At 33.3% G+C, this 24,668-nt stretch overlaps 1 protein-coding gene across 1 annotated transcript in view; it reads right to left on the bottom strand.

Moving 5' to 3' along the window:
• Positions 1 to 241: 241 nt before the first annotated feature.
• The window catches only part of LOC145294037 (uS5 assembly chaperone PDCD2L-like), a 30,339-nt gene continuing 5,912 nt past the window's right edge, over positions 242 to 24,668 (bottom strand). Inside the window, exons 2-8 of the mRNA XM_080141026.1 lie at positions 24,021 to 24,176; positions 16,562 to 16,722; positions 11,527 to 11,814; positions 8,378 to 8,656; positions 4,951 to 5,070; positions 1,224 to 1,366; positions 242 to 398 (exon numbers count right to left, since the gene is read on the bottom strand). Coding sequence (XP_079997152.1) covers positions 268 to 398; positions 1,224 to 1,366; positions 4,951 to 5,070; positions 8,378 to 8,656; positions 11,527 to 11,814; positions 16,562 to 16,722; positions 24,021 to 24,107 — 1,209 coding nt within the window. The 5' untranslated portion in view covers positions 24,108 to 24,176 and the 3' untranslated portion in view covers positions 242 to 267. The remainder of the gene's footprint in view (positions 399 to 1,223; positions 1,367 to 4,950; positions 5,071 to 8,377; positions 8,657 to 11,526; positions 11,815 to 16,561; positions 16,723 to 24,020; positions 24,177 to 24,668) is intronic.

Raw genomic sequence — 24,668 nt, forward strand, 5'->3', positions numbered from 1 at the left:
TATATGAATGTGTGTGTATTTTTTTAAGCACATACACGTTTTTCTTAGAAACCATCAGTGTGGAAGATGATTGCTGGTCACATGATCTGAACCACTAGAACGATATGGCAGACCTAACAACTATGGTTAAAGGAAGAGAAGGCTGTTAAATGCGCACGCACACACACACACACACACACATTAACCTTTGTTATATGCTAAAGTTGTTTTGGTTTAAAAACAAAAAACTTAACACTGATTATAGAAATTTCTTTTAAAAACAGATTTTTATTGTAACAAAAATTGTTCTTTTTCACATTGAACGATACAATGTTCTATGCGTGGCACACTTGTGTCTTCGTCCCAGCAGCTGCGTTTACAGGTGAAAATAAGTACGGTTCCAAATTCTACAGCATAATCTGCAAATAAATGAATTGATGCACACTGTTAAGGTGAATGTAGATCAAAATCGATTTTTGAAAACTTACTACTCGGAAATAATGTGTTGGAATTTAAAACTAGCAGCTTCATTGTTTATAATTAATTTCACCATTTTTAAAAAAAGAAAAAAAAAAAAGGGCTCAGATGTAAAATAACTCTAGCATGACCAGAATAAATCAGTATGGAAACTTTTTTTTTTTCTTATCAAGATTGCAGGCCAAAACTATCCGAGAATTGATTTTTTTTTTTTTAAAATGTTTATTTACAGAGATAATTAATATTGAAAGTAAAATATTTTTCATATAATACAGTAGAACCTCATGGTAAGGTGGCCCTAGGATACGTTTTTTTTTTTTTTTTTTTTTTTTTTCAGGTTACAATGTGGAATGCAATGTTTTTCCGGCCTCTGGTTACGGTATTTGCCACCACCTTGCGGTGTTATTTGATTATATACATGTGTATTATATACTGTATTTTGTTACTAATTTTTAATGTCGTATCCCGGTGTTCTACAGTAGTTTCTTCCCTTGAACTTGTAGATTTTGAAATTCCCTCCTTGTTTCCGGTTCCCTGACTATTAACATGTTGAAATTTAAATGTAATGTGAACAGACATCTCGCTTTTTAACTCCTTACATAACATTCCTACAGACATAGTCTTAAATAGTAACTCCTTATGTCCAAGTGGCAATATGCCTTGCTGAGGTAGATAAGAGTAAAAAAAATAATCAAAACAAAACAATGTAATACATATAATAGTTTGAACTTAAGTTTTTGCAAATGGAGTCATATGTGTCGACTGACCTTGAGAGTCTGGAAAAGTGAGAGCAGAGATGAGGGCTGGCATTAATTGCAACTCAAATTGTCGATCAGATCCGCAATGTGAGCAAACTCCCACTTGTAAATGATCAGGTAACAACGTGACAGCCATTCCTCCAAGATCATATCTACAAAAGATGAATAAATGATCGTTGTAATTTAAAAGTTAATTTATTTTAGGAAGATGAAATTTTATATTGTTTTCATGGATTGTTTTTGGCAATATTTTTTTAGGATTCTCCCTATATTAAACAAAAAAAATAAAGAACCTGTATAATGTACATACTTGTGATGAAACAAAACTATAATATTCCAAAGATCATGTAAATTGATCAAATAGTTTTATTAGTAACCTAAAGCAGCTATCTTGGCAATCAACAATTCCCCACTAACCAAAAATCACGAGGTTGTTTGCTCAGCAACCGAGAAGGCTAACATGCTTGCGAGTCGGTTTGCCTCAAACTCCACACTGGACCCCTCCAACCACTCCCTACCTGAATTTCCTATACAGACAGATGCCACGCTAGACGATCTGAAAATCACTCCTGCTCAGGTGCATGCTATCATAAATAACCTTGACACTTCAAAAGCATGTGGACTCTATCTCATCCCAGCTGTGCTATTAAAAAAGTGCTCAGCCGAAGTAGCTCCAGTTCTCTCCAAACTCTACAACAAATGCCTCAATGAATCTTGCTTTCCAGGCTGTTGGAAAACTGCTTCTGTGGTACCAGTATTCAAGAATTCTGGTGAAAGAACTGACCCATTAAATTATCGCTCCATTAGCCTCCTCCCACTTTTCGCCAAAATATTTGAGACCATAATTAACCATGCTCTAGTTCATCACCTTACAGATGCTAAATTTCTGACTGACCAACAATATGGATTTAGACAAGCCCGTTCCACAGCAGACATCCTAACTGTAATCTCTGAACGTATATACCATTCACTGGACAGAGCGGTAGCTCTAGATATATCTAAGGCTTTTGACAGGGTATAGCATGAGGGTCTCCTCAGGAAAATTAGATCATACGGTATCACTGATAGAATACTAAACATAATTAAATCCTTCTTAGATAAGAGAAAAATCCAGGTTGTCCTCGACGGTCATACATCGAAACATGATATAAATGCAGGAGTTCCCCAGGGGTCTATCCTTGGACCTCTATTGTTCCTGATATTCATAAATGACCTCCTCGACAAAATTGCCTCTGAGATGGGTATATATGCTGATGACACTACACTCTATAACAGGCAGTGGAATGGGGACAAAAATGGATGGTCACGTTCAATGCCACCAAGACTAAACTAGTTTCATTCAATAATTACAAGAAACCTTCTCTACCACCTATAGCAATGGGCAACGACTCTTTATCTGAGAGTACGTCTTTCAAACTCCTTGGCCTAACGTTCACAAGAAACATGAGTTGGAACAATTACATTGAAGGCATCGCCAGAGCTGCTGCAAGGCAGGTGGGCTCTCTCTACCGTGCTAGAAAACTACTAACACCCAAAAGTATCTTGTACCTCTATAAGGCAACCATTCGCCTATGTATGGTGTATTGCTGTCATATTTGGGCTGGTGCATCTGCTACTAGTCTCTTGCTCCTTGACAAGGTTCAAAAGAGAGTCGCAAATCTGATAGGCCCTGAACTGGCATCTAAGCTTCAGCCTCTGTCCCATCGACGAAACGTTGCATCCCTCTGCCTGTTCTACGAGTATTTTAATGGTGAATGCTCTGACGAACTGCAAGCACTTGTGCCCCCATGACGTGAACACCCTCGACAAACCCGACAGGCTGCTAAATCCCACCCCCACACTGTAGAGATCCCTAGATGTAAAAGATCTTTCTACTCCAGTAGTTTCTTCCCCAGAACCACTAGGCTTTGGAATTCCATTCCAGGTCCCTGCTTCCCCAACTGTACTGACGTGCAGTAGTTCAACTGCAACGTGAACCGACATCTTGCTGCCCAAATCCCTACATAGTACCCCAGTAGTTATTGCCCCTGATAATAACCCCCTACACCAAAGTGGCAATGTGCCTTGTTTGAGGTGAAAATGTAATTAAAAAAAAAAAAAATTAAAAAAAATTGTCCACTACTTTGAAAATAAAGGGAGATAACTCAACCAATTCAAACTCCAGTTTAAAATGATTTAATGGCGGTTAAAATGGAACTGGTTTCCAGAATTATGGACTTTGTTTTTCGGACTCACTTTCTCATCTTCGGTGTTTTTTCCACTACATTTCGGCGTATCTCGAACTCGGAAACTGATTTTTTGGAATTTCGAACCCAACCCTTTATTGTTACAGGGGTACCATGTTCTCGTTTCATTCAGGCTGTCCCTGCTGCTACCGCTTAATGCTGCTGCGTCTATCGCTGTCGCTGCCATTGTGTTCTCACTGCTACTGCTTTTGCTCAGGACCTTGGAGACTTGCAATATCTGTTCCAACGTCTTAGTCGCCTCGGCCATGTGTCACTAGGCCGAGGCGACTAAGATGTAGTGACACATGGCCGAGGCGACTAAGACGTTGGAACAGATATTGCAAGTCTCCAAAGTGCTGAGTTCAATCCTGAGCGAAAGCAGTGGCAGTGACAACACAATGACAGCGATAGACGCAGCAGCATTAAGCGGTAGCAGCAGGGACAGCCTGAATGAAACGAGAACATGGTACCCCTGTAACAATAAAGGGTTGGGTTCGAAATTAAAAAAAAACAGTTCCCGAGTTCGAGATACACCTGAAGAAGGCTGAAGGATGATACGGCCAAAGCGTAGTGAAAAAAACACCGAAGATGAGGAAATGAGTCCGAAAAACGAAATCCATAATGAAATCACCTCATCCCAGAGCTATAGACAATTAAAATAGTTTCCAGAGGTCGAATAGCAAACTTATAAAATAGGAATTTCCTGACCTAACCAAAATAGGTTTTTTCAACCAAGAACTTAAATTGCTCAGAGAGGCATACCGGCCCAAATGACCAGATACTCTAAGAAAAACCAATAGTCTTCTTGAGCATTCAACTTCAACTAACTCTCTGTTCCCAAAGAGAAGGCTATGACTATTTCCTCTTTTCATCTCCCTGAGTCCCTTCACCCTTGAGTGAATTCTGATCTTTGTCATTGGTCACCAATCAACCACCCAGAATTCCCTCTGTTTCCTGCTTCTCTAACTGTACTAACATGGTGAAATGTTAAGTAAACAGACATTTTGCTCCTTAACTCCTATGTATAGTATCCGTACAGACATGGTCTCAAATAGTAGCCCCTTATATCCTAGTGGCAATATGCCTTGTTTGGAGCGAATAACAGGAAAAATAAGCACACAATATCCACTGGAATAACAGCTAGACAATCTCCCTTTCAAAGGGGATTTATTTAGAGTCTATCTAGGAACATTATATTTTGTCAAATAGGTCATCTCTCTTTTAATGAGGTATTTATTTTATTTAAAACATAGAAAACATCTCTTGAGTGGCCAGACTCCGACCAAAAATATTTTCAATTTTCTATGGCCTTGCTCTTTTGTTTTTCCTTAGCCAAGCATCTATACCTGCAATGTCAGCTATTCATATGCATCACTAAAACATGCAATCGAGTACATATTTACATCTGGAGGTTAGTTTTTTTAGTATTTTTTTTTTTTTTTTTACCATTATTAAGTAAATCATTCTGCTGTAGAACTTCTGATTATATTTTTTAATATGCATTTCTTTACCTGACACATTGCTCTGGCCAATAAGAAACTGTCTTATGAAACTTGTAGAAGCTTTCATCTTTGTACTTAACATCATCTTTCTCGTAATCTTCGCCGTTTCCTGATATTTCCTGGCCTGTCCTGCAAGTGACCAAATTTCAGATTTAAAATGGCAAGAAATGAAAATGGCAACATCAAAGCAAAACAAGGTTTAAACATATTTGTCCTAGCAGCCATAAAAGTGGATCGGCATGAGTGCAAGATTGTTGCAAATGGACGTCTTGGACTGATATAACACTAGCATGGTTACTTGGTAGTAGTGGGGAGGGGTTGGACAACAAATATCTAAAAACTGGAAAAAGTCATTGATGAATTGCTGCATAATGTAAACATAAAAAAATTTTTTTTAAATAAAAAATAAAAATTGCTGTAAATGGTAACTAATTCCTATTATTGTAAATGTTAACTAATTTCCCTAAACTGATTAATTCTGCTCCTGTCATCACCATCTTCAAAAATGAATATTAAAAAAAAAAATTAATAAATAAAACTGTCAACAATTTCCCTTACTCTCTATCTATGCCTAAAACTAAATGCAAATTCCATGAACAAAGTTTCTTTTCTAAAACTGCAAATCTGCAGAATGTAAGTCTGCTTTCCAGCAATTTCATAAAAATCAGTCTAGCCATTTTCAAGTCTATAGGGAACAAACACATGCAGACAAATTCCTTTTATATAATAGTAAAGATTATAGAAGCAAGCTGGTAAATATAACCAATGAACCAAGTGCAAGAGTGATACAAACATTGCATTTAAAGGGATGGTTAGAATCTTATAAAGATCTTTCAGTTGGAACATACGAGATAGTGGGTGAATGTCTGACATCCAGCATGATGCCCTATCTTCAGCTATGATAAAATTAATAAAAAGGAGAATGTATATTTGGATGGTGAAACTGTTGTAGTTGTTCAGAAATTTTATTTTGATGATGCCATTTGGGCACAGGGAGGAGTATGTGCTAATGTGCTTGCAAAAATTAGTAGTAAGTTTGCGGAACTTCTGCCATTACTAATGAGCGGAGTTTTACCACTGAGAAGAGTCTATCAGGCAAGTGTATGCAACACATGATATCTGGAAGTGAAATTGGTTAGGGTTGAGGACATGCATTGCATGGTGAAAAATGATCTGCACATGATACAAAAGATTTGTCATGTGAATTTAAAAACAGGCTTTAATATAGTGCATGATATATGTGCAGAACAGGAGACTTTCGTGGTATGGCCACGTTGAAAGAAAGGATGAGTTATTGCATTAGTAGATGTAGAACCTTTGTGTATCTGGCATCAATTGAAATGGATAGCTTTACTCCTGATATGAAATGAAATACGTACATCAAGTCTGTTGCCAAGGTCGCTGGAAAAATGGTGGGATCCTTCTACCACTCCAGAAGATATCTCACTACTGATGCAATTCTCTATCTATATAAAAGCCAAGTACGTCCAAGGATGGAATACTGCTGCCATATCCGGGCAGGAGGTGCTAAAAACAACCTATCCTGCCTTGACAGAGTACAAAATAGACTTCTCTGCAACCTCTCTCCCATAGAAGAGACGTTGCGAGCCTATCTTTGTTTTATTGTTACTTCCATGGCAAGTGCTCGTCTGAGCTCCAATCTCTGGTCCCCCCTCCCACGCCAATCTTTCACAAAAAACACCTGTCTAGCTGAAACCACTGTCAAAAATTTTCCCCACTCTTTATCTGTGCCTAAATCCAAACATAGATTCCATGAACAAAGCTTCTTTCTTAGAACTGCACACCTGTGGAACTCTGTTCCGTCTGCCTGTTTCCCACCTGACTACAACCTGTATGTCTTCAAGTCCAACATAAACAAATTCCTGTTGAACCGCCCCCTTAAGTAGACACTTTATTAAATCTCAACACTAACGTATAGTACATGCAATAACCCTTATCCCCGAGTGGCTTCCGGGCCTTGATAAGTGGCGACCACCTTGTAAAAAAAAAAAGAAAAAAAAAGAAAGATATGTTCACAAGGGGAAAGTCAAGAAAAACATAAAAGGAAGTTAAAAAAGGTCTGCAGAGAAAGAGGAATAAATAAAGACCTGGTGAGAGATGGGTTAGTTTAGAAGTCAATTTCTAAAAGCTGAACAATACACGCCAGCATGTTAATTAAAAAACATGAGACGAGTAGATTTAAATCAGTTAAGCGCTATGTGTGTGTGTGTGTGTGTGTGTGTGTGTGTGTGATACTATCATGTAGCAAAGAAAACAGGAACCTCAAACATTGTTCATTGCAAGCTGTCTGGTTATGTCAGGCTCCCAGCAATTTTCAGTTATAGTCAGCTAATATACTTTCTCATTTCCGGCGTAGTGCTATCGGAAACGGTGACAAGGCAAATCAGTTCCTTCTATTTTATTGTTCTTCAGTATTTTTATTATGAAGCGATTTATTGACATGAAATATAAGAAAAGGACATTATTGAAAAGTATACAATAAAAATTAACAAAATTATACCGATAAAAATAACACAATACTTTTAATAACAAAATAAAATAAAGGTTTTTTATTTTATTTGAAATTTTATAAGAAATATATGTTTATGAAATTATAAAAATAAGTGCTTTTTTTTTTAATTTAAAAAATTAAAGTTTTTTATCTGAATTTATATAATAAATATATATTCATGAAAGTATAAAATAAAATTGAAATTAAAATAACAAATAATTTATAGGCATGAGGAAAAAAACAAAAAGCAAAGGAACTGATTTGGGTTGTTACCACTTCCAGTAGCATTATGACGGAAATTAGGAAGTAAAATTTTATTCTCAGCCTGAGCTACTTCTTGTCCAGCTTTGACTCCAATTCTACAATTTATCTCATCTCTCTCGGAGGACCTCAGAGTCATCACTTATCATCCACTGTTGCCATGGTCATAACCTAAGGCTGCCCATAAGCTAACTCTAAATATATCCACTTCTATGTTCGGTCTATTGTCTCAGTCACTGTTATGCATTGATTAACAATTTTTTTTTTTTTTACTAGGTGGTCACCACTTATCAAGGCCCGGAAGCCACTCATGGATAAGGGTTATTGTAAGTACAGTACGTTAGTGTGGATACTTTAGCGTGTCTACTTAAGGGGGCGGTTCATCAGGAATTTGTTTACGTTGGACTTGAAGACATCCAAACAATCCTATTTTAATATTTTTTTTCGTGCTTTGTTGAACAACTTCCTTCACATTAACTTTCTACTGACTTCACTTCCTATACCTTTGTTATATAGTTTTTCTTTTTTCATTTCTTAATACATTTTTTGGGAGGTTGGGGGGGGGTAGGTTCATCATCATAGTATTATAGTGTCATGCTAAACCCATTCCTTCCATTAACGGAACAGAGGGACTGAATCTACAGTTGCTTTCTGTCTACTTACTTGACAGTGGTTAACATCTTTTGAAACGTTTTCCCTTCTTTCTTGCTGTAATTGTCCAGCAAGACCTTCACGTGTCGTGTTGAAGATACATCGATACCGTTATCTTCAAACACGTTTAAATAATAGGAACAAAGCGCAGCGCGGTTTATATTTGGTTGCTCATCAACCACCGTGTTTTGAGATGGGGCCATCAGCTTGAGCAAACGAGAAACGCTTTCTTCGGACAAAGCTGATGTATCTTCCATGTAGACAGCATCCATTTCAGATGAGGATGCAAACCTAAAAATAAAAAAAAATAAAAAAAACCTATAAAAATATTTTTATTGTACAGGGTGTCCGTAAAATCTGCATACGTACAATAATTGAATATTTTTTTATTTAATCAAATGAGATACAACAGTTAATATTTTTACATGATTACGAAAATAGAATGGATGTTCGTCTATCAAAACGACAATAACCATCTGATTGTTCTACATGCATGATGGATGACACACACTAAATTGTGAAGCAAGGGTTGCACAATCTCTAACCAATCTTTTTCTAAGTCGGCACTGCTTGATTCCAGTGACAAGGAGAAGTCCAGGCTGACTGGAAACAATGCCGAGATAAGCAGAGAACATATGCAGCACCTGGTATATATAAATGGTCACCTATTTTAATACTGACCAAGCTCAACAATGCTTAATTTTGATGATCTGATAGGAACTGTGATTATGAAAATAAACTATTGAACGGATGGCAGTTTTCCCAAATAGAATTAAAGATGTACAAAAAGAATTTCTACTTTAATAGATATCGCATTCTCTACCAAGCATCAGCCCGTCACATCGCCACAGTGTTACATCCCTGTCCTTGTTTTACAAGTACTTTCACAGAATATGCTCATATAAAATTACTGCACTTGTATCTTCTCAACATAAATATCCTTGACCCATCTGACTAGCAACAAAATCATACCCCTTCACTGTAGATATTGGAAGATTTTCTACTCCTTTCTTCGGACTACTTGCCCTTGGAATTCCCTCTTTGCTCCTTTTTTCTCTGCCATACCAACATCATGCAGAAATGTAAATCTAATGTAAAGAATCATTTTGCTGAACAATTCCCCACACAGATTTGCCCTGTAAATCTGGTTCCTATCACAGTAGTTTAAAGTAGAAGTAAAAACAAAGACATGCCAGTCAAATGATGCATGTCATCACGAGATTGACAAAGAAACTAAGGTTTCAAACCAATTTGTCTACAGAAACAAGACACATCACTAATAATGCTATATTAACTGAAAAGAAAACTTTGATAATCACTAAGTGCGAAATGAACCTCTAATATTTCTGTTTGCTGTATCCACTGATTTATCCTTAATAAAATAATTAAGAGAATATTAGTCTCTCTCTCTCTCTCTCTCTCTCTCTCTCTCATGTGTGAACTATTTCTTTCTAAAAATAAACAGTAAAAATTCTCAGTCGTCAATAATCTCTTTTTCTGTACATGTAAAAATGTGACCCTAGTAAAAAAAGAAAAAAAAAAAAAAAAAAAATCGAAAACATTACGCAATAACATACTTGATTATTGGTAAATATTTTGTTGTTTTCTATATAGTGACTTACGTTTTTGATTTGTTTTGAATCGATGCAATTGTATTTCAGTGTATGGATACAATTTTATCAGATTGCATAAATACAATTGTATTTCATTGTATATTTTTTTGTTTTTTTGGAATCGTTTGAGATGAGGCTTCAGAATTTGTGTATTCATTTTTTTGCGGACTTTTGTCCTCATCATTATAGTTGTTGTTTCAACACGATTCGGCCAACTCATTCTTTGGCTTTCTTCAGGTGATTAATCATGACCAGTTAATTGCATGAATACAATTCTATTGCTCTATTGATTACAGCAATGTTATGGACAATAAAACTGATTTATAACCCTTTTTTTTTTATAAAAATGACAATGTCATCACTACTTTATATCATTAGACTGAATTAATGTACATGAGAGTTGGAGAAACATTCATGATTATAGATTATTAAGGTGATCCTTTTATATAATAATAGAGATTAAAGTTAAAAGTCTAATTTTAATATTTGGTTCTTGTCCAGAATTTCCCCTATACTAAAAACAAAAATAAAAAATCTGTATGATGTACGTACTGAAAATAGCATATTCTAAAAATCATGTAAATTGATCAAGTAGTTTTATTTTTATAAAAAAAAATAATTTTAAAGCCATTAATGGGAATTTATAGGCATTACAAAATAAATCTTGCAAATTTGAATTATTATAACAATCTCCTTTTGTTTTCTGACTTTGCTTTTAAAATGGCAGTCTCTCTTTGGTTACTCATAAAATTTGACTTTCTTTTTTATAAAATAAAACTACTTGATTATTTTACGTGATTTTGGCATATGACATTTTTACGTTTCTGAATTTTTGAGATGAGGATTGGTTAGTCGTATTATCTGGATTCATTAGACTACCGTTTTCATCTTGAATATCACTTTCACAATGTTTCGGTTGATGTAACCTCCAACCTTCTTCAGGTGTATCTTGTCGAGCTTGGGAATGTTTCTGTTGAACTCGGGAATTTGGACGGAATTTCAACTGGAGCCCTTTATTTACTTTATGGAGGTAGCATGCTCTCATTCCGTCATCCATGACTGGATAGAGGTCTTAAGTAATTTGCAATTCTATTTTTTGGTCGCTCACACTGAGTATTAAACCGTCAACCTTGAGGAGAATATCACTTTTACAGTTAATTTTTCGAAGTATATTGCGTCACAGGTCCGCAATTCTGAAAGTGACATTCCTGAGTTCAACAAGACACACCTGAAGAAGGTCAGGGGTTACATCGACCAAAACATTGTGAAAATAACACTTAAGATGAGAACAGTCCAAATAATACGAATGGCATTTTTGTTTCATTACAAATTCATACATCATACATATTTTTCTTTATTTTAGTTTTTTAATGTAGAAGAAATTCTGGACAAAAACTTTACATTTTAATAAATGCTTGTAGAAAAAAAAAATATATATATAAAAAAAACTCCAATGAGAAAAAACAAAACAAAAAAAAAAAACACTAAATTAAATATGTTATTCAAAGTGATTAGATTCTTGTGAAACAAAAAGAAAAAGTTATTTACTCTGGTGCTTCTTCTACTGAAGGCATTTCTTTTCCAGTTTCTGAAGATGGCGTCAAAGAGGATTCTGGTTCAGCAGCATTAAGGTTGAAGTTTCTGTCAATCATTGCGGTAATTCCTTCAACATCAGCCATGCTTTTAGAATCGGAAGAAGACTGTTCATCTCCATCTTCATCTCCCCAGTCATCATCGCCATCTCCCCAGATGTCCTTTTGACTGTCGACAGGCATTGGATTGGAAGCGGCTGGCGTGAAACTCTCATCTAGATTTTGTTCACGTAAAACTTTCCAGCTTTAAAATAAAAAAAAGAGAAAAATTGTTTTTTATGTTGTTTCAGTTTTCTTTGCAAAAATCAGAAAACACATGGACCATTATGTCAGGTCAGGTCAGCACTAAAAGGTCACATTTTATCATTTTTTTTAACACTTTAACAGAATATTATGTTTCTGATTTAAAAAAAAGATTGGTACCTTTTATAGCAAAAAAGCATTTAATAACAAGGAGTTAGACTAACATCTTGGAATGCGGGAAAGAAGGGATCTAATTAGAAACATGTTCTTGAAAAGGGTGAGATCTAACCAGAAATGCATTTTTTTAAAACAAATTTCGACTAGCAAGACACTTTTGACAATTAGGTCAGACAAGCAACATGTTTTGGAAATGGTGGTCAGCTTAGCAACACATTTTTGGAAACAGTTGGATTAGCAATACGTTTTGGAAATGATTGGATTAGCAACACATTTTGGAACTAGTAATCTGATTAGCAACATGTTTTTGAAATGGTGGTCAGATAAGTAGCACATTTTTAAATGGAGGTCAGACTAGAAGCATCTTTTTGGAACAGGAGTCTGACTTGAAACAGAGTCGAACATGCAGTAGAAATTTTTAAATGTGCTCAGACTAACAGCATGCTTTTTAAACAGGACTGGACAAGCAGTCCATTTTTTAAATGAGGGTCAGACTAGCAACAGAATTTTCAAAGAGGGAGGATGATATCATGATGAACAACCCTAACCCCCTCAAGGAGGAACTAATACCTGGGAGGATGTTCTTATAACAGAACAGATACTACACTAGTCCCCAAAGGAAGGGGTTGTGCCTGTAAAAATGAGTGCATAGCAACAAAATAGATACCACACTACCCCTTCCAACAAATAAAAGAGGAGGTAATGCCAGGAAGATGGTATCAGGACAACAGAACAAATACTAGCTTCCCTTCGAATTGAGCATTAAAAGATTGTACATTAAATAGAAACCATAGTAGAGCTTTGGCTTCAAATAAAAATTTACATGATGTTGTCATTAAAAAATATATTAGAAAATATAAATAGATAAGAAACAAAAAATCAAAGAAACAAAAATAATGTAAATTAAACTAATTTTATTCTTTAAAAAATAGTTTTATCCTTTTTTTACTCAATGTAATGGAGGGAAAAGACAACTCGAAGGATTAAAAAAAAAGAACAAAAATAGAACAAAACAAAAATGACATGAATGGAAAAAAAATCCTTCCCTGCTGTGGCAGCTCCTTCATCATGGTTATATTTTGTTTGCAAGAAATTGTTGTATTGCTTACAAGCAAACAAAACGTTTTTGTAATAGTAACAAATGGTAGTTTTATATATATATTATTCCCTAATTGGAATTCATTTTTGAGATGAGCATTATATATATTAATTTATTTTTATTTCGGACTATTAGTCTCATCTTTAGATGAAAAACAACAACTAATAAAGATGAGAATAATAGTCTGAAATAAAAATAAATTAATATGGTGGTTTTATGTTTTGCTATTATGCATACATGCATACAAATTCTAACCTGTTTGGTTAGATCAGATTGCGCGCTGACATGAGCATTCCCATGACAGTTTTCTGAACCTTACTACTTCTGTGCTTGCGTATGATAAATTGAAAGTAGATATTTTGTTCATTACAACATCACTAGAAGATTGCTAATGGGCTCTTTTTATCTGTTTTTTGTTTTTTTTTCATCAGTTTCCTTCTCCTAGATGGATTGACTTCACTATGGCTGAGGAGTTTCATCTAATCCCTAAATGGCAGCCATTTCATCTAACCCCTAAATGGTAACCCTCTGGAGGGAGAGGGAGGCTAACAGGTGTTACACCTTGCCCAAGAATGACCTGGAGTTGTACAAGGCAGAGGTGTTCAGCTTCTTACGGTATTACACATACCCATATACAAATGGTGGTAGTAATTATGTTTCAGATATTTTTGAGATAGGGATTGATTCTTTATATTTTTTTAATTCTTCCAACTACTGTTCTCATCTTAAATGTTATTTTCACAGCGTTTCAGTCAATGTAACCTCTGACCTTCTTCAGGTGTATCCTGTCGAATGCAAGAATCTGCACGGAATTTCGAATGGAATTTTTTATTCAATCCACAGGAGTAGCATGCTCTTGTTCTGTCAGTCATGACTGTGTAGAAGTCCTAAGTAATTTGCAATTGTATTTTAAGTGTAACCCTCCCCACTGATGATTAAGCCATCAACTTCTAGAAGAATGTGACTTACAACTTAATTTTATCAAATATCTTGAACACTTTAAAATAATAACAGGAAGCATAATGGATAAAGTACTTTGTAAATTCAGTTGTAAAGTTACACTTTCTGGAAGTGGAAGGTTCAATCCTCAATACAAGTGGCCCTCAAAATACAAGTGTGAATTACTTAAGACTTCTACTCAGTCATGGCTGGCAGAACAAGAGCATGCTATCTCCATGAATTAAATAAAGTGTTCTGTTCAAAATTCCATGCAGATTCCCCGAGTTCACCAGAAAGATTCTAAAGTCTGAGAAGATACACTTGAAGAAGGATGAAAATTAATATCAATCAAAATGTGAAAATAACACTCAAAATGAGAACAGTACTTCCAAGAATCCAAATAATACGTACACACGGTCACTTGTAACAAACAAATAGTATGTCTGGTGTGAATCGATTTTGCCCACTGTGTTCCTCTCTGCCAGAAATATAAAATTCATTTGCTTTTTTACTGATGTAGTTTTATCCAATCAAAATCAAAGGATTCGGAGGTAAATTCGATACTTGTGCAGAATTTGAACCAGACGTAACTAACTGTCCGCTCAATTTTTCTCGGAACATGATGTCATGCTCTCGAGTTTGACTATAATCAAACATAAGATTCCAATCACCCAATCAATGCGCGGCAAAGGAGCAGACGATCTTTGGGGAAAATATTGGAAAAAAAAAATCATTAAATTAAGTAAACAACATATCCTCCAAATGACCATTTCAAACAACTTTATACAAGATGAATATCTCCACCTTGGATCGACAGTTGCAGACGCCAGAAGATGTTGTTTCATATTGCCAAACAAAACAACATCATCTGATACAATCGTAGAAAAGTCTATATAATCCTAAAGGAATATCCAGGCTGTTTTAATTTAATTTAATTAAAAAAAAAAATTATATATACACAACAACATATTATAAAAACATTTTATCCAATGTTTTTTTTTTTATTTTTAGTTGAATTTTAAAATTTTATGAATGAAAGCTTTTTGATGTGTTCATCTATTTATTTAGATCTAAAGTCAGGTTTAAATGTACAAGTAAAAATAGCAGTGCTTTGCCATGATTCCATCTAGATCAAGTATGAATACTTACAAGAAATAACTACAAATCAGAATGGTGTACTTACTCGTGAGGGAAAAATATATACCAGTCACAAAAGATTATGGAAATTCATCCAACTTTTAGTTATATGCTGAATATTGTTGCTATGATCATGATGAAATCGATACATGTACATTATATACATGTTTTCTAGTGGTTAGATTGTATGAGAGTGTATACAAATTTGATCGTCTAGGTATGAATGTGCCTATTTGTTGCCTAGTCTAAACAGGACATAACAATTATAACAGTAACAAACAGCAGTCTCTGGGGTTTTACAACGGGAAATGGAGAAACATACCTGGTTCATCTTTGGTCTTGATTTGAAAAGCAGCAAATGAAGTTCTGTACAATGTGAACTCTTGGTGATATTTACAGCAGCTTTATTCTGGATGTTTCCCTCCATCGGAAAGCTGCAATGCTAGTCCTAGATTCTTGCTATCAACATGTTTCCCTACTCAGAATCATTACTGTCCACGACTGTCTATGACTTCTAACTCGGTTTGCTCTCTCTGACTCCCAACTCTTGACTAACTGATCTGTATTTCTAAACTCTCTCTATGATCCATGTCATCTTAAGTGACCTCTATGTGAGACATTTTTAAATTATTGTTTGTGCTAGTTATGAAAACTAACATTCCTTTCTATTAAAGCAGTTTAACATAAATAATTTTATCTGTAAATATTTTGCTATGATAACATTTTTTTCTGACATTTTATTTTTATGAATATTAACAACCATAATAATAATAATAATCTTTGACTAGCACACCTTTCAGCGTTGCCCGGTCAATATCTAACAATGATATTTAAGAGAGATAATTGCTTTGAATATTTTTTTTATATATAAAATGGAGTCTTTAGATTCCTTGAAAAATTGAACTCGTATTGAAATGTATTTGATTTCTATGTGCTTCTCCATATTTCCACCTAGATCAAATATGGATATCAAGCAAAAAATAAACCTTTGTGATGTACTTATTTGTAAAGAGAAATAGATACTCATCACAAAACATTACATTCATCCAATATTTGGTTTTAGAAAATAAATATGACCACCATTATCAGCTTTATTATAAAAGTCAAGGAAGTTGGAATCGAATGGAAAAAAAAAAAAAAAGGGACAATTCTTTTCCTTGAATATCATGATCATGGCAGCAATATTTGGCTTACGGCTAAAAGTTGAATTTATTTTCTAAAAACAAAAGTGATCAATTTCCGTAATCTTTTGTGACCAGTATTTATTTTCCCTCACAAATAAGTACATCACACAAGTTTGCCGCTATTTTGTTCTTAACATTCATATTTGATTGAGGTGGAATCATGCAGAAGCAGCAAAATGAATCAGTAAAGGCCAAAACGTGGTATAGCTTACCTAGAGTTTTTCCCCCAGCAAAGCCTGTTAACGCAGGTGTAGATGAAAAGTGTTCTATGGTAAGGAGACTCGGCGAAAGGGCAGTAGAGTTGCATCACTAAATACATCCTTTGCACACATTGAGGACATTGAAGAGGAAGATCAGACTTCAGAAAATGATCCTGCACAAAAAAATCAATCAATAATTAAATAAACAGAAATTCATACAAAAAGATAAAAATAAAATAATTTCATAATATGTGTTATGTAAAGTTTTACTAAAAGTGTACGATCAAAATTATGTCCGATCAATGTACGACTGATTGCTTCTGTTGTTTGTCTTACAGAAACAATGTGTAAAGTTATTTGAATCAGCAGGAGCCGAATCAGGTATTTTACTCGTGCTGAATTTCAGTCATACATAAGGCGTTTTACTAAAAGTATACAACTAAATAATGTCCGATTATTTGCCCCTGCTGCTAATTTGCTATTTAAGTAACTTCAACATTGATGAACTACTGGGTGTGTCAGCACAAAATATTGTAAAAAAAAAAAATCTTGTGGTATTATTAAAATAAACAATAAAATGAATTTACTCACAAGTTTCAATCGAGAGGTTATTTTTTGGCAAATATATTTTTAGATTCATATAAAAAGTATTTATCAAGAATAAATTTTTAAAAAAAAAATATTCTCTCTTAAGGCAGATAATAAATAGATACATAAGTATTTATTTACATAATGAACTCCTTAAAAACTGAAAAAATTATTTTTTCCAATTCTGTGTGCCACTTTCTTTTCATTAAAAAACTTTGTAAAAAAAAGTAAACAAATGTATTTTTTAGATTAGTTGTGCCTCGAGTTTACTAATTATGCATAACTAAAAATGATGAACGTTTAGTTAATAATGAAGACAATGACAGAAAGTCTCATTTTAACATTTAATAAACAACTTTATTTGTCATCTTTGTTAGTTGTTAAGTTTTGAGACATTGTGTTGAACAAAGATGGCAGCGTAGTTCAGATCAGTAACCAAGATGGCGGCCAAGAATTAAACGCGGTCCGTGACGTAGTTAACCTCTTAAGTTCTGAGATATTGTGTTGAACAAAGATGGCGGCCAAGATTTAATGTGGTCTGTGACGTAGTAAACGGCGAACTGATTGAATCCAAAATTCGACAATATTTATAATAATTTTCATTGGTTGTTTGGCACAGCCGTTGGTTATAAAAATGATTGGCGAATCCATTCATCTCATACCCCCATTAGGAGTCAAAAACATTTTACATTAGTAGTGTGTACAAGAGAGAAACAGATTAGTAGGAAGTGTTCTTGTGTAAATAATATATTTAATATCATGCCGGCTGGTTGAAGGAGAGAATAGTTCAGTGTTAGTGTGCGCTTGTATTTATAGTAGTCGTGAAAAGAGTTCCTGATGTGGAGACGGAGATTAGACTTTAGTCAGGCCTGGTGAAGGAGAATGAAAGGGCAAAGTCTTCAGTGTATTTATGCATGTAAGAGCGTGCGTCCGATAGTAGAGACAGAGCAAAGGGTTAGTGTCTCATGGTAAGAAAGAGTAGATTTGTGGAGTGCATGTGGAAGCAAGTAGGAGTTTGAAAGGTTGCCATGTCAGCTTGTAGTACCAGGCTTAGTGTGCTGCCAGCTGAAGCCAGGAGGAAAAAAAAAAGTTTATGATTTCGTCTTTTATGTACTCAGTCATGTGATTGAGAGCTGGCTTGTGATTGGACAAGCCAGGGAGAAAATGGATTTCAAATCTCGAGTCGCGAGAATTATATCTTGCCTGTGATTGTAGTGAGTTTCAACTTCTACAAACAATTGTGAATCTCTGTATTCGTGAAAGAGACACATAATTCTTCTGGAAATCCGTAAGGACGTAAGGAATCAATGGCAAAATAAAATCTAAAAATCAAGATAAACGTTTTCACTATTTTCTCATCTTTTTGTCTTCGAAGGTCATGGGCCCTAAACAATTTTCCAATCTGGGTCAACAAACCCTTAATTGCCCCTCTCCTTGTTGATTACCCCCCGTTTCTGGATCATTCTAGCTTTTTAGGGAAATTAACAAAAAAACCCAAAAAAAAACACTAACTTTGAGAGATGAATTCTCTGTGGATTTTTTGAGAGGAAAGTGTGGGGTGGGGGTAAACTTTTCAAGTTGGAAGTTAGTAAAAAAAAAATCACACATAATTGTCTAAAACAGTAAACTCCCTTAAAAAAAAAAAAAAAGTGCAGAAACAAAATTGGTTAACTGCCTTAAAACGTTAAAATGACACACTTGCAGTGGTATTATACTGGGATAAACGTTGTTAAATATACTTTTGGTGCTACAAGTCTTTTTTGACTATGTCATTAGCTCAGAGGATAATTTAACCGCTTCCTAAAAAAAGGTTAAGCTATGTAAACATGTGCAAAACATTTTACTTGGTTTTCATCAGGAAAAAAGGGCTGTTAAGGGGTAAAAATTGAAGAATTGGTACTTGGGAGTCATCATATTTTTATCTGTTTGTCAACTGCTTCATAAATCTGCATACACGATTGTTAAACATGACAGCTTCTTTATGGTAAGAATAAGTAACACTTTGTAAAGATTGTGTCAAGCTGGTCTAATGGTTATCATACTTGACTCACTGTCTTTAGGTTTGGGTTTTAATCTCAGTTCAAATATATTTTTTTGTAAGTATACAAAAAATGAACTGTTTAGAAAAAACATAATACTCGCATGCACCACATGTCTCAGTTTCTGTATTAATTCAAATATATTTATGCACATTTTATGACCGAGCAACTCTGGGTGGTCTGCTAGTTTAAAGATAAAACTTCTTGATAAATTTATGTGACTTTTGGAAAATTATATTTTCGTTTTGTCACGGCTACATACATCACACAGGTTTTTCTTTATTTTTATTTTTTTAAAATGAGGGAATTCTGAACAAGTATCACAAATTTAACCATTGTCCTACTTCTGTTGTCAGTTGACACCAACAGTAATTCGATATATAATAAGCTTAAAATTTTGGCTATTTACTTAACATTTAAATATTTTTGTCACACATTGAAAGATCTGGAATTCGCCATTAATAAGAATCATTATGTTATATATAATCGTCTCTAGCTGTGTATTTATTTGTGTATGGAATTATATGTGTATGTATGTATTTGTGTATTTATTTATTTTTGCAAGTATTTGTGTATTTATTTGTGTATTTATTTGTGTATTTGTGTATTTATTTGTGTATGTATTTGTGCATTTATGTATTTGTGTATTTATTTATTTGTGCATGTATTTGTGTATTTATTTATTTGTGCATGTATTTGTGCATTAATTTATTTGTGTATGTATTTGTGTATTTATTTATTTGTGCATGTATTTGTGTATTTATTTATTTGTGTATTTATTTATTTGTGCATGTATTTGTGTATTTATTTATTTGTGCATGTATTTGTGTATTTATTTATTTGTGCATTTATTAATTTGTGCTTGTATTTGTGTATTTATTTATTTGAGTATTTATTTGTGTATTTATTTATTTGTGCATGTATTTGTGCATTTATTTATTTGTGCTTGTATTTGTGTATTTATTTATTTGAGTATTTATTTGTGTATTTATTTATTTGTGCATGTATTTGTGCATTTATTTATTTGTGTATTTATTTATTTGTGCATGTATTTGTGCATTTATTTATTTGTGTATTTATTTATTTGTGCATGTATTTGTGTATTGATTTATTTGTGTATTTATTTATTTGTGCATGTATTTGTGCATTTATTTATTTGTGTATTTATTTATTTGTGCATGTATTTGTGTATTGATTTATTTGTGCATGTATTTGTGTATTTATTTGTGTATTTATTTATTTGTGCATATATTTATGTATTTATTTGTGCATGTATTTGTGTATGTATTTATTTGTGTATTTATTTATTTGTGCATGTATTCATGTATTTATTTGTGTATTTATTTATTTGTGCTTGTATTTGTGTATTTATTTATTTGTGCATTTACTTATTTGTGCATGTATTTATGTATATATTTATTTGTGTATTTATTTATTTGTGCATGTATTTATTTGTGTATTTATTTATTTGTGTATTTGTTTATTTGTGCATGTATTTGTGTATTTATTTATGTGTATTTATTTAATTGTGCTTGTATTTGTGTATTTATTTATTTGTGTATTTATTTATTTGTGCTTGTATTTGTGTATTTATTTCTTTGTGTATTTATTTCTTTGTGCTTGTATTTGTGTATTTATTTCTTTTTGTATTTATTTATTTGTGCATGTATTTGTGTATTTATATATTTGTGTATTTATTTGTGATTGTTTTTGTGTATTTATTTATTTGTGCTTGTATTTGTGTATTAGTTTATTTATGCTTGTATTTGTGTATTTATTTATTTGTGTGTGTGTTTGTGTATTTATTTATTTGTGCATGTATTTGTGTATTTATTTGCGTATGTATTCATTTGTTTATGTATTTATTTGTGTATTTATTTATTTGTGCTTGTATTTGTGAATTTGTTTATTTGTGTATATATTTATTTGTGCTTGTATTTGTGTATTTATTTATGTATTTATTTATTTGTGTATTTATTTATTTGTGTATTTATTTATTTGTGTATGTATTTGTGTATTTATTTATTTGTGCTTGTATTTGTGTATTTATTATTTGTGTATTTATTTAGTTGTGTATGTGTTTGTGTATTTATTTGTGCATGTATTTGTGTATTTATTTGCGTATGTATTTGTGTATGTATTTATTTGTGTATTTATTTATTTGTGCATGTATTTGTGTATTTATATTTGTGTGTATTTATTTATTTATTTGTGTATATATGTAATTGTGCTTGTATTTGTGTATTTATTTATTTGTGTATTTATTTATTTGTGCTTGTATTTGCGTGTGTATTTATTTGTGCATTTATTTATTTGATGCATGTATTTGTGTATTTATTTATTTGTGTATTTATTTATATATTTGTGTATGCATTTCTGTATTTATTTATTTGTGTATTTATTTATTTGTGTATTTATTTATTTGTTCATGTATGTGTGCATTTATTTATTTGTGCTTGTATTTGTGTATTTATTTATTTGTGTATTTATTTATTTGTGCTTGTATTTGTGTATTTATTTATTTGTGTATTTATCTTTTTGTGCATTTATTTATTGGTGCATGTATTTGTGTATTTATTTATTTGTGTATTTATTTATGTGTGAATATATTTGTGTATTTATTTATGTGTGAATATATTTGTGTATTTATTTGTGCATGTATTTATGTATTTATTTATTTGTGTATTCATTTATTTCTGTATTTCTGTATTTATTTATTTGTGCATGTATTTGTGTATTTAACTGTTTTATTTAGCGCTTTTTTAATGGGCTGTGACTCGTATGGTCTTTGTGTGTGCATGGGTGTCAGAAAATAGAATATACAAACATGACACCATACCTGTTTCTGCTGATGCTCCTGGGGGATTCGCCAACGTTTTTTTGGAGCTGGATTTTGTTATAACAAGCCACATGCAAAACAGATACAAGACTTTGTATGTTTATATATATATATATATATATATATATATATATATATATATATATATATATGTATATACTGTTTATTCACTCCCAGGCATTTAGTCGTAGCAGAACTGGAGTGAATGCCGATCTTTGGCTTGTGGTTTCTCTGCATCCATTTGGAAAGTGTCGCCTCCTTATGGTGAGACTTGTTTAACCCATCTTTTCTCTTTGGCATCTTAAAAACCAACTCCCAAAATTAACTTGGCTTCTTCAACCCGGAACCATTGACACGCCAGATCCAGTCCCTGTTTGTACACCTTCCGGTGCAAACTGACCGGTCAACCAAGTTTGATACATGTCACAGAATTATCATTTGACCCTTTCTGCAGCTGCACGCTCGCTCAACTTATTGTTTCTAACAATTTGACTGTTATTTACTTCATTAAATAGATAATTAGACAGATTGATAGATAGACTGATAAGTGAATAGTGCTTTATATCCGGCGTTGCCCGGCGATTACATAACAATTCTTTCCTTACATTTTTTTTTTTTTACTCTTTATATAAATCAAGGCATATTACTATTTAGGATCATTTCTGGACAGTGGGGAGTTGAACAGCGAGATGTCTGTTCACATTACATTTAAACTTCTGAAGATGAGTACAGTCAGAAAAGCAAGAATCAGAGAGGGAACTTAAAAGAAACTTATTAGAATAGAATGCTTTCCAACATAAAGGGGCCTTAAGAGTGAAGGAGGGGGGTTGTTGGGTTAGTCGGGAGTATTTACGTCAAGGGGACACAAGTGCTATGAGTTCATCAGAGCACATTCTATTAAAGTACTTGTAAAACAGGTACAGACAGGGATACAACATTGCAGTGATGGAACAGAGGTTGAAGTTTGGTTGATAGTGTAAGATTTATTAGATTTGATAGTGTGGGAGCTTTTAGACTGAAGACTCATTTTTGGACCTTATCTAAAAGGGACAGACTAGTGGTAGATGCATCAACCCAGATGTAGCAACAATACTCCTTAAATAGTGGAATGGTGACTTGGAAAATATAAAAGATACTCCTCTGGACCAAGTGTTTTTCTAACACGATAAAGAGAGTCCAATTTCTTCGCAGCAGCCCTGGCAATGTCCTCAATGTAGTAGTTCCAATTCATGTTGCCCGTGAATGTTAAACTGAGGAGTTTGAACGTTTGTGCTCTACATGCTAAGCTGGGCAACTATTCGGTGCTTTTGCAGTGCAATTCGATTTCAATAAATGCATTTAAGGTAAAAACACAATTATGTACTTACATGTCATGTCGAAATCAGTAAAAATTCCCCCCAAAAATGAAAATTACATTGGATTTTTATGAAATAATTTTTTTCTTTCTTTTCAAACAAATAATTTAAATGAAACATTTTTCGAATTAAAGCAAAGGTACTCATGCAGAGAGTGATCCGTGCTGAAATAATAACGTTATTATTTAAAAAGCCATTCGTAGCAATGCTACGAATGCTACGACGTAGCATAGGGAAGGGAGGGTGTTTTGTACCTGTTCTATACTTTAACCTTACAACTGAATTAAAAAAACATATCATAAAACTTTAATTAAACGTGGAAATACGATTTAAAAAAATAGCGCGGATCACTCTCTGCATTAGCACCAAAGCAACTTTAAATGGTCAACAACTGAAAAGCGCCACCTGGCGACAGTTTAGTGAAACGCACAAAAAAATATGGCCGCCGCCCGCATACTGCAAAAGTGTCTTTTTTTTATTTTAATTTTTCTTCATTTTAAGCAGTACTCACTTTCCGGGGATCTTTTATCAATGCGATCGCTTAAATGAATGTTGCTTTGTCATGTAAAACAAAAAAGCACATGTCGTATTTGTAACAACAAACAATATTCACTTGATTTGACAAATTAAAACATCAACATTCTACTCACCGGTTCTCCTCCAATTTTGTTTAATGTTGGAAAAGTTTGTGTTGTTTTTGAAATCAGGGAGTCTTTTACTCCGAGAAGGACGGGCATTTTGAATAAATAGAAAGTGACAAAATATTTCTCCACGTTCACCTCAGCAATCAGCACGTGTGTTGAAATCTGCAAGCGAGAAAAACAAAAAAAGAAAAAGGCTTATGGAGTTATCTCCCCTTTCCCAAATAGTTATCTCCCTTTTCAATCTTCATATTTCCAAGTAACTAAATCCATATTACAATATTTGAAAAACTTCGTCCTTTCTTTTAAAAATTGGGAAATATTTAATTTCTCCATTTTCATAACAAAATAAAGCATATTCATGTTATTAAATTTTTTAATAATCAAATGTTGTCAGAAATATTCTGTAGTAACAAGCAATAAAAAAAAAAACCCACTATTTTACTGACATTCTTTTAACACAGATTTAGGTGCTAGTCCATAACTAACCCTAGCCCTCATTAAAAATAAAAAATAAAGGAAAATCTTTATGTGTACATACCCGTAATGGAAAGAAAATATCATACATCAAAACTGATGCAAATTAATCAAGTAGTCTTATTTTTAAATGATTACTGAGAATTTGTAGTATATACTGCTACTCTTTTCCTTTTTGTA

This window comes from Euprymna scolopes, chromosome 15, assembly GCF_053919585.1.
Source record: "Euprymna scolopes isolate OS-2025 chromosome 15, ASM5391958v1, whole genome shotgun sequence".
In the NCBI taxonomy this organism is placed as follows: Eukaryota; Metazoa; Mollusca; class Cephalopoda; order Sepiida; family Sepiolidae; genus Euprymna; species Euprymna scolopes.